Source organism: Podarcis melisellensis, assembly GCF_964234715.1.
Source record: "Podarcis melisellensis genome assembly, chromosome: 13".
Taxonomy (NCBI): domain Eukaryota; kingdom Metazoa; phylum Chordata; class Lepidosauria; order Squamata; family Lacertidae; genus Podarcis; species Podarcis melisellensis.
Genome location: NC_138545.1, coordinates 13,710,878 through 13,721,917, shown reverse-complemented (window position 1 = coordinate 13,721,917; position 11,040 = coordinate 13,710,878). Strand labels below are relative to the sequence as shown.

At 42.2% G+C, this 11,040-nt stretch overlaps 1 protein-coding gene and 1 long non-coding RNA gene across 2 annotated transcripts; one reads left to right on the top strand and one right to left on the bottom strand.

Annotated features, from left to right (window-relative positions):
- Window positions 1-3,346: 3,346 nt before the first annotated feature.
- LOC309354529 (vomeronasal type-2 receptor 26-like) lies at window positions 3,347-9,341 on the bottom strand. The gene is made up of 4 exons (XM_081884715.1): window positions 8,485-9,341; window positions 7,511-7,738; window positions 5,457-5,583; window positions 3,347-4,959 (listed from the first exon to the last, which is right to left on the bottom strand). Exons 1-4 carry the CDS (start codon window positions 9,319-9,321, stop codon window positions 4,058-4,060), a joined length of 2,094 nt encoding a protein of 697 aa, XP_081740841.1. The 5' UTR covers window positions 9,322-9,341; the 3' UTR covers window positions 3,347-4,057.
- On the top strand, window positions 4,617-5,852 carry LOC309354536. Its single transcript, XR_014162347.1, has 2 exons — window positions 4,617-4,739; window positions 5,484-5,852. It is a non-coding gene; the product is annotated as an uncharacterized lncRNA (long non-coding RNA).
- Window positions 9,342-11,040: the final 1,699 nt, after the last annotated feature.

The following is an 11,040-nucleotide window of genomic DNA, read 5'->3' as shown; positions in this document are numbered from 1 at the left end:
GGCAAGACACCTGTCACCTTGACTCTGACTGTCCCAGAGGCTTACTAGAGGCCAGACCCAACCTGGGGCAGTCTAGGGCTGCTTCCACCTAACTCAGTCAAAGTCCAGGTCCACCCAAATTTGCCTGATTCATTTCAAGATTCAAGCATTGTCTGAATCTGCTGCACAGCCCTAGCAACTCCTTCATGGTTTCTCTTTGTGTGTATTTGTGTGTTAGAGATGAAGCAATCTGTCATTTCTTTTTTCCTAATTTAATTTTCTGCATGATCACATCATATTGCATTTATCCTAAAAAATCATCATGAAAATTCAGCAGTGATAGACATATCTTTAGAAAAGCCATCTTGTCAGGCAGAATACTAGGGTGAAACTTCAAGGATAATCCTGCAGACTAGAGGGGGATGAACAAGGAACATCCATATGGCTTCATGTACTGGATGTATGCAGTGCCCTTTGAATTAAAATCACACTTTATGTTAAGATGTCTTGGAAAAAAATACCTATTTTGTTCTGAATTCTTATATCTTTGTTTACAGGCTTAATCAATATAGGATTTTTTTTTAAAAAATTTCAGAACCCCAAGTGAATCGTAAGATTTCTTTTTAAAGGTGCCGTTCAAAATGTGACTTCATATTGCAATCAAACCACTTTAAATCTGCCAGCAACATCAAAAATGGAAGAGAAATAAAAATGGCTTGTTAAACTCCCATGCTGCATGAATTCATTACTTACGCACGGTGTCTCATAGCAAAACAGGATGGCCATGTGCAGACAAATATTAGAACTACATGCATAAACACAAGATCAAATGGGGGTAGATTAAATGAATTGGTAGAACCACTGAAACTCCAATAATTAGCCAGCCCACTGGGTATATCCAGTGGAAGTCCAACTCCAAGGACAAGGTTGGCTGTGAATAGCATCATTTTAGAACATGGCTTTTAAAAATTCAACTACTTACATATGGTCATCTGAAAGTTCCTGAGCTGGGTATTTTTCAAAGGTCATGGTGTCTGAAAAGATATAGATCTGAGAAATAATACCAGCAACGATGAGGTCACCTGCCTGGTAATATTTGTGAACAATACGGACCGGCTCTCTGACAGAACACAGAGGAAGAGGAAGAAACTTGCACAAACCCTGTAGTGGCAGTAATACCACCTCCAATAAAAATACTACCATCTTGCAAGGGATTCTTTATTTCCGGCAAAAAAATTACTATTCTGCCATTGCTATTCAAATGATCCTGAGTAGCAAAGCCTGACTTGAATTTTCACTCCCTCAGATGATGCAAAGCCAGAATAGTACAATATATAAAAAGGGGTTACCACATTGATGAGTCTCTGTGTGTCTATATAACCAGCACTGAATAGTTATTAACGAGACCTTCCTTTGCATATGGCCAGGATAAGTCCTGAGGGTATGGGAAGGATGCTATTATGAATAATGGGATAATTACAGGTGAGGTAATTGCTTGACTTGTGTTCTAGATTCTTTGCAATATTACTAAAGAAAACATGTTGATTGCTTTTCAGCAAAAGTCTTCTCAGAGACATTCTGAACGGGAGACCAAGAGAGTGAAGACTTCTGGGAGCAAAGATGGTTGGCTAGTCATCTACTGCTGACACTGCATTGACAGATACAACTATGTGGTGGTTAAGGATGGTGATAAATTATGACATGTGATCAGTCTGCTAATTGGAAATTTCGCTTGGTATGTGAGGTGACAAGCTAGCTTAAGAAGAGGTCATTTTTAACAGGCTGAAAACAAAACAAAAAGCATTTTATTATTATTCCAACTAAGAAAGATTATTAATAGGGAAAGGTGTTCTGATTGTTAAGTTTTCATTTTGTATTATTTTTAACGCTTCATCCCTTTTGTGAAAGTGCTGGCTTCAAAGTGAAACTGAAATCTGTGCGAAACTGTGGGAAAGAATGTGCTCCTCTGATAAGGAGAGAGACACAAGTGTTCAAGGCAGAGACTGCTAGGGTGTTGAACATCCCCACTGAGTGTTGGCATCATGCAGCAATTATTGGATGAGCAAGTGAAGGAGCTCAGAGCTGAGATGCATAAAATGGTGAATAAATATGCATTAAATCTCCCATCTTCACCTTGAGATTTTCACAGAGTTAACTCTTATAAAATTAAACACCTTTATTTCCCACAGAGGAAACATGAAGTGGTAAAGTTACTTTCAATTTCTTGGCTACACTTTAACTGATAAAAAGAAGAAAATAAATTTTCTTAGCATACAGAACTCCTTTGTTTAAAACATTCCCTCTCCTTTTTTGCATTTTTTTTTTCAGTTACAAAAATCCAATGTAAGCTTTATTATATCAATACCAAATTACAATACCAATTCAAATACCAATCAATCAGATAGCCAGTTACACAATTTAGGTGGCCCCCCTCATTCTAGATTTCATGGTTTAATAATTCCCTTTAATTCTGCTTCCAAACTGTTATTCATTACAATCCAATCTTAATAATAATCCCTTATCCAAAACTACAATCTTTTTAACTTCAATTCGTGTTGACACATTTAATCATTTATGAATCTGCAAGTGAAGCTCTCCTTTATTCTTCTTGTGTGTGGTATTTATTTTAACCAAATTATTCCCCTTTGTCCTTGCCAAATCTTATGTCTATCTTGGTTATTCCTGATCCCCATCATGCCTTGTGGCATTGTTGTCTCGATGTCGCTCTAAAGAAATCTCTTATTTTTTCAACACCTCTGGATGTAGTAGCAAAGCTCTGTCACTGCTCTTCGCCATTTCTTTTCAGTCTAGGAAAAGGAGTAGCCTCCCTGCCAAAGCCCTGGCACATCTCCAGGTTCTCCCTCCTCCATCCAGCAAAAAAAAAACCATAGGTATTATTACCCACAGAAGAGTGATCTGGCAACCTGGCAAAGCCTTGGCAAGTCCTTAAGCTCCAATTTTTCTCCGCTCAGCCAGAGATAAAGTGAAAGTTAACTCCACCCAGTTGTTATGAATTCCCAGCCCTTTAAAAATTATTCCATTTTATTTTATTTAGTTCCGTTTGGAATTGTAATCCATATCTGTATTCCCGTTTCCCCTCATCTTCACTTGCTACATAGAAAAGTTTTTGGTATTCTTGGTGGGTTTGCTGAGTCATTTATGTAACAAAATAATCTCTAATGAACAGAAGAACCTCTGCTCCTTAATGGTGTCATAGGAGGGATACCAATAAGAAAGGGATACCTTTTGCACTCAGTGCCTCCCTGCCTCCCGCATTCCATGCTGGAGCGGGAGCCAGGTACCGAGATGATCTGCGAGTGAAGCCCATTTTCCCCATCCTGGGAGAGAGTTTGCAAGGTTAATTACTCTCAATCATCCTTGTTTCATCTTTGCCAATGATCTCCCATTATCGTGGGAGCTGGCTCCATCAAGGCAGCCGGATCCAGAAGCCTGTTTAAAACATTTTTAATTAGCGCATACATTTTATTCTGACTTCAGCCCATTCATGATCGACTTCTCTTCCCTTCTATTAAAAGCCAGAAAGCAGCTCAATCACAGAATGTAAATTTCCACCAGCAAAGATGAAAACTTATCTTAGTCATAAATTATAGCCACCTCAGAGATAATTACAAAAGGGAGGCTTTGGCAAACCCCATGCCCTCGGGGTTTTTATGTGTTTTGGGGGTGAGAAGTTGATTCTTCCAGTCATGTCACTTAACTTTGTCAGGATTCCTGGGACCTGACAGCTTCTTGGTCTCCCAATAATAATAATAATAATAATAATTTATTATTTAAACCCCATCCTTCTGGCTGAGTTTCCCCAGCCACTCTGGGCTGCTTCCAATCAAGTGTTAAAAACAATACAGCATTAAGGCAGCTTTTCCAGAGCATCAGAGGTTAATCCCCAGCTCACACTTTTCTCCGGCGTGAATGCAATATTCTATATTTATGAATGGCTATCAACAATCAACACGCCTAGAAAAAACCATATAAGGCAGCTGCTGAACATGTGTTTGCAAATCTACTGCTCACAAAGAAAAAAAATCACAAGATACAGCAAAGGACAGTTATTATTTCTTTAATTTTTCTTCCTTATTAGCTGTTCCCTATTGTTCAGCTCAGGCCTCAGAATGATTATATAACATTTTGGGGAAAAGATGCAGCCCAGCAGCCCACCACCAGAGGCTAAGATCGAGAAGATCTCCACAGCCACCATATATTTTCCCTTGGTGCTCAGGTAGGAAGGAATAAAGGACAGCCAAACACTGCAGAAGACCAACATGCTGAAAGTGATAAACTTGGCTTCGTTGAAACTGTCTGGTAACTTCCTGGCGAGGAACGCCACAACAAAACTCACAGTTGCCAGGCAACTCATGTAGATGAGGACACAGTAAAACATTGCCACACTCCCCTCATTACATTCGAGTATGATTTCTTCCATCAGAGAGTGAATGTCCACATCTGGGTATGGCGGAGAGGTTGTCAGCCACACAGTACATATGCCTACTTGGACTATGGAGCAGGAAAGGAGAATGGAGTGGCCTAGTCCTTTCCCCACCCATTTCCTCATCCTGGATTCTGGTTTTGTAGCCATGAAGGCCAAAACCACCGTGAAGGTTTTTGCCAGGACACAAGAGACAGCAGTTGAGAAGATGATACCAAAAGCTGTTTGTCGGAGGAGGCACGTGACCTTCTCAGGTTGGCCAATGAAGAGCAATGCACACAGGAAGCAGAGCAGGAGAGAGATGAGGAGAGCATACGTGAGATTTCGGTTGTTTGCAATGACAATGGGTGTGTCGTGGTGTTTTATAAATGTACCTAGAACCAGAGCTGTGATCAAGGAAAGGAAAAGAGAGGAACAGGCTAAACTGATGCCCAAAGGTTGTTCATAAGACAAGAAGCTGATATCCTTGGGTAGACATCCATCACGGTTCTTGCTTGGATATTCTTTGTCTGGGCATTTATTACAGTCATTCATATCTGGAAAAAAATAAGGAAATGACCTTTAGTTCATATCACGTCAGCTTCCTGAAATGTTGACTTTCTGTCTGAGAAGAAAAGATCTCTGTTCACATTCCAACACAAGTTTAATACTGTCTGATACTCTGTAACGTGGTATTGTTGCATTTAATCAGTTCAGAGATATTGGTCTGTAAATTGCAGAGCCAGGGCCATTCCTCCTCATGATTTTGGAACATATCATTACACTAGCCTGGGTGTAGCTTGTGTAAGTCAAAAGGAATGAAAAGCCCCTTCTAGATTTGATTTGAACCACATACCATCCAACTACTCTCAATGCATAGTCATTCTCATTAGATTAACATATTAAGGCTATCTGAAGGGCAATGATCACAAAGCAGCAGGATCTCACAAACAGTAGATCATCTCTTGTTTTGAAAATTAAATCAGCCGTCCTTACAGCAGCTTTCAATGCTAAGTACCGAGTCTGCATCTATTTAACTATCTATTTCTCTTACCATCCTGGTTTGCAATCTTCCCCTCAGCACATGGGATGCAATCGTAGCAGCAAGGTGGCTGTCCCTCCTTCACTTTCTTGCTGGATCCTGGAAGACATCTCTCAGTACAGAGAGAAAGAGGCTGAGTCTAATCCATAAATGAAACAGCAGAAGGTTCATCAAAAGACTAATGAATTTGGAACCCTTTTGGTTCTTGGTCCTTTCTCTATGTTACTAAGCTGACACAGCATTTCAGTAATATGTAATCACTATACAACGAGCCATTTCGTCTTTTCGTATTATTAATATTAATGTTTGAAATTATGTGATGTTCCCTCTATATTGCTCTAGGATGTGCAGTGCCCCATCTGTTTTCAGCAAATATTTTTCTGTCCATTAAAGTACACTTTGAAGTTACTCTAGTTTCCCTGTTTATTTCGTTATAATTGTTGCTTTTAAGTATTTTGTCCACTTGGTAGACAGCTCTAGAACTGATTTTGGTGCCAGTGGGTACATTTATTCTTGGACCCATCTCATTCCTGGGGAAGTGTTCCAAATCCACGTTGTAGCTTCATGGTCTCTGAGCATGTATACCCTCTTGTGCTGGGGAAATGTATACAGAGGCTCCATTTGACTGGAAGAAAACCTGCCCTTCTATATCCACGCCCTTTCAAAGAAAAACTGGTATTTGACCTAATGACCTACATTCAGATGATGAATTGTGTGATGCAAAAACCACATTTGCATGGATGCTCTTGTAGTTGGGTCTGTGAATGGGTGGGATTAGGGTGAGATAATCTATTTTTTGTTACAGTGGTACCTCGGGTTAAGAACTTAATTCGTTCTGGAGGTCCGTTCTTAACCCAAAACTGTTCTTAACCTGAAGCACCACTTTAGCTAATGGGGCCTCCCGCTGCTGCTGCGTGATTTCTGTTCTCATTCTGAAGCAAAGTTCTTAACCTAAGGTACTATTTCTGGGTTAGCAAAGTCTGTAACCTGAAGCGTCTGGAACCCAAGGTACCACTGTATTTCAATTTGAATTAGGATCCCCTAAGGCATCTGAGGGACGCGGGTGGCGCTGTGGGTTAAAGCCTCAGCGCCTAGGGCTTGCCGATCGAAAGGTCAGCGGTTCGAATCCCCGCGGCGGGGTGCGCTCCCGCTGCTCGGTCCCTGCGCCTGCCAACCTAGCAGTTCGAAAGCACCTCCGGGTGCAAGTAGATAAATAGGGACCGCTTTCTAGCGGGAAGGTAAACGGCGTTTCTGTGTGCAGCTCTGGCTCGCCAGAGCAGCGATGTCACGCTGGCCACGTGACCCAGAAGTGTCTTCGGACAGCGCTGGCCCCTGGCCTCTTGAGTGAGATGGGCGCACAACCCCAGAGTCTGGCAAGACTGGCCCGTACGGGCAGGGGTACCTTTACCTTTACCTTTACCTAAGGCATATTTACGGGATGCGGGTGGCGCTATGGGTAAAACCTCAGCGTCTAGGGCTTGCCGATCGTCAGGTTGGCGGTTCGAATCCCCCTGGCAGGGTGCGCTCCCGCTGCTCGGTCCCAGCGCCTGCTCACCTAGCAGTTCGAAAGCACCCTCGGGTGCAAGTAGATAAATAGGGACCGCTTACTAGCGGGAAGGTAAACGGCATTTCCGTGTGCTGCGCTGGCTCACCAGTTGCAGCTTGTCACGCTGGCCATGTGACCCGGAAGTGTCTCCAGACAGCGCTGGCCCCCGGCCTCTTAAGTTAGATGGGCGCACAACCCTCGAGTCTGGCAAGACTAGCCCGTACGGGCAGGGGTACCTTTACCTTTACCTAAGGCATATTTACACTGTTAGCCTTGCTTAACTGTATTTTGCAGTAAAAGGGTTCTTCTGTTTTGTAACCTCCTTAATAAAATATTTGCCTTTGATCCATGTGTGTCTTCTAGCTGTAAGATTTTGGCTCTTAATCTGGTACCTCATTGCTTTGGTCATAAACCACTCCTCAACTTGTGGCTCAAAAAACAGTGAGTACACCTGCAGGTTGATAATGATTGCTTATTCAAAACTGACTCTCTTTTGAATTAGCAAACAATGCAACCCTACCTGGTTAAACCAGCTGTGCCATGTGATAGCATCTTCATCAAGGAGTAATGATTGGTCTGGAGGAGCTTGTGGATCTATCCTCCCAACTCTCACTCGGTGCAAACTTTGGTTGGTGAATATGATCCAATTCACAATATCCAAGCTTGATACTGCTTCTCCATTCTGGTTGATGAAGACCACATCTCCTGCTGTATTGTTAAATGAGATGCTTCTCAGAAAGTGATGGAGCTAGATTGAAAGCAGAAAAGAAAGGGGTTTAGAAAAGACTGAAGTCTAATGCAGGGAGGAGCATTTTGTTTCTAGAGGAAGAACCTACAGCAAATGGTGGGGGTGATTTAGTCAATTGTCAGTGGATTCAGGCCCAAGCATGGAGAGAGTCAACCAATTTTCTTTCACACACATGCATCTCTCTCAATCTTCCTTACAATCATTCTTTCTCTGATTGTCCAAAAATTAAAAATGTTTAAGCAGCAATCTCTCTCTCTCTCTCTCTCCGTCCTTCCCTCCCTGAGCACGGCAGTGGTTTGTGACCACCAGCTCTAAGGAAGGATTTGGTTGATATGGGATAGAGGGAGTGCTGAACATCTCTCTCAACCATTACCACTGCTTCCAAACTATGAATGGCATGGGATCTCATTGGGTTGCAAAGCTTCCCTCATAACAAATGCTTTCTCCTCAAGCATGGGGCAATAACTGTTCAAAGAAGGACACAACCATCATTTCCCTTCCCTATAGATTCTACAGCCATTTGCAAGCAGAAAAATATATGGGGAAATCATCTAGGATACCATCATATCAGTGCCACCTCCTACTCTGTCTGCAGAATTATAATTTCCATTCTGGGTTCTTCTTCCACATACACTAGTGCAAATGCTTGAACTCTGAGGGGAAAGAGCAAGCTGATAGAATTTTGGGAACCCAAAAAGTGACAGGAAGTAGCAGGGATTTGCCAGTTGTGGAAGTTCAGCCTTTACCTGCCAAAACTCTTGATTTGGATTCTTCCCTCTCCCTCCATATGCAATTCCTCTGTGTCTGAGTCTGGATGTGGACATGGCATGTAAAGCATGGGCCATGGCATAGACAGCACTGTGGATGCTGTAACTGTGGCCTGTCATGCTCATTTCAAAAAGGGATCCGGGAAGGTTCTCCAGCTTCTCTTCTCCGGTGCAAATATTCCCCTCTGCCTTGTCTGCAGTGTTATCTGGGAATACACATTCAAAGGCCTGTTGCCAGAATTCCCTGATAAAACCGTCCTCATATGTGCTGGAAGGGTTTCTGTGCACAACATACTGATGAAATCCTGGTGGGTTTCTAAAGTGAACTTCAAAGGCTATAGCGCCACTGAATATTCCTGCATCCCAGTACCTTTGAAAGACGAATGTAGCAAACTCAACCTGGGCTGTTGTTATCCATACTTTACTTTTTACTTTCTTTGTCTTGTCATCATGTTTTGATATGTATGAAAGCACCATAAAAGTTGCCAGGGAGTAAGATTCCCCAGAGGCAACCACTACGTTAGCTTTGCTGAGAAAAATTTTCTGACTTATTGTTGCACCCTGTTGTAGCATGTCAGTAATTTCAGAAAGAAAACTAAAATTGGGGATTCTTTCTATGAATTCAAAGCAGACACCACTCTTGGTAAACATTGGGGAAATGGTTTGCACAAATCTTTCTCCATCGTTATTGTCTATTGCAATGACTCCAATCCACGTCCACCTGAAATGCAGAAGCAAAGAGAGAATTCCCTCATACTGAAGGGCTTCTGAGGCTGCCATCTGGTAGAAGGGAAGCCCTGGGCTTTTATCATTCATCACTGGAGCAGAGCCATAAATGAGCTAAAAAGTAAATGGAGGAAGAGAAGAGACAAAGTAATATTTACAGAGTTCTTTCAAACTACAGGGTCACAGACGCCTCAGGATAGAGACGCTTCAGGTTACAGACTGTGCTAACCCAGAAATAGTATGTCAGGTTAAGAACTTTGCTTCAGGATGAGAACAGAAATTGTGCGGCAGCAGCGGGAGGCCCCATTAGCTAAAGTGGTGCTTCAGGTTAAGAACAGTTTCAGGTTAAGAATGGACCTACGGAACGAATTAAGTTCTTAACCTGAGGTACCACTGTATTCATATACATTATTATGTGGTGAATCCTGTCAGTCAGACGTGCCCTTTGCCACCCACCAGGGGTTGCACGCCCTTTCTCATTTATACAAAAGACACACATGCAGATGGGCTGAAAACTGAGGTCATCTCTCATTGCTGTTTGTTAAACATTTGTTCTGTTGACCGGAGAGGGGCATTTTCCCTATTATATTCTTTTTTTTAAAAAAAAAAAAATAATATTCCCAATCTGTCAGGGTTAAACTGAATGGAGGGACACACAATGTCCTAAACAAAGGATTGCCTAACACTGTGTTAGACATTATTTACTGCAGCCACTTCAGAACTGCCACTTGGGTCAGATGCACATTTCTTCTCTGGAGCTTATTTTGTCTTCACAAAGCACATGCCCCAACACACAGCAGAACTGCCATTTCTGCTTTTTCTCCTTCAAGACTTCTCAGACTTCATCTATGAACATTTATTTCACTTTGGAACCAGCTGCTGAATACTACTGCTGTTCTCATGCAGATCTGGACTGTATCTGCAATTTGCCATAACTCCGGAGTGTGTTTAATTTGAAAGCCCTTTCCCCCTAAATATTGACATATTGGGTGTGGTGTCGTGAAGGCAAAAAATTATTGTACTTGGAAATACTTGTGAATTTTTATCCTAGAAGCAATTCCCCAGCTTCCCCTGCAACTCAATTCAGATACCCTTCTCGTTAAGCAGGAAATGCTGCAAATCCAAAAATGGCTGGTGAGGGTGGTGTGTATGGTTCTGCCCCCAATTTCATCCTCGCCCTGAACTGGTGATACACTCTGAACTGGTTTTGTGAATTCAGCCTCATTCTCAATGCAAGCTTAGAGAGGTATCATACATGGGTGTCTTACCTGTGGAATCTTATAGATATCCAAAACTGTTGCCACATAAAAGGAGATTACAGAATCAAGTCCCCCAATGACCCCAGCCAGATTATTTTCAACATCACATATATAGTTTGGGACAAATTTCTCCACCCTGGATAAAAGCAGCAGTGTGGCAAGATATGTGCTCCTTGCATTATTATAGCTGTCATACAAGTGAAAGCCCAAGGTGATATTGGGTAGGATGTGAGGGTCTTCATTGATCTCCTTGACTGCAAATGCCAAGGCCACGATGTGCTGGTAAAGCTTAGGCAACACCCTAGGATGAGATTTGCAAACAGTAACAGAAGGAACAGATTTGAATTACAATAGTTAATCCTATTGAGTTCAGTGGAGTTGTCTTCCTGTCCATTCCACTGCTGAACAGGTCTTATAATCAGCAAGTTCTTCCTCATGTTTACACAGAATCTCCTTTCTTGCAACTTGAATCCATTGGTTCGCGTACTACCCTCTGGAGCAAGAGAAAACAAGCTTGCTCCATCTTCCTGGTGACAGCCCTTGAGATATT

What these genes read in the sequence shown, in the direction of transcription:
- LOC309354529 (XM_081884715.1), bottom strand. Translation starts at nt 9,321, where the DNA reads ATGAATGATAAAAGCCCAGGGCTTCCCTTCTACCAGATGGCAGCCTCA. An exon ending in CAAATCAAGAGTTTTGGCAG is followed by an intron (nt 7,739 to 8,484) that starts GTAAAGGCTGAA and finishes CTTTCAATCTAG; the next exon opens with CTCCATCACTTTCTGAGAAG. An exon ending in GGCACAGCTGGTTTAACCAG is followed by an intron (nt 5,584 to 7,510) that starts GTAGGGTTGCAT and finishes TTTATGGATTAG; the next exon opens with ACTCAGCCTCTTTCTCTCTG.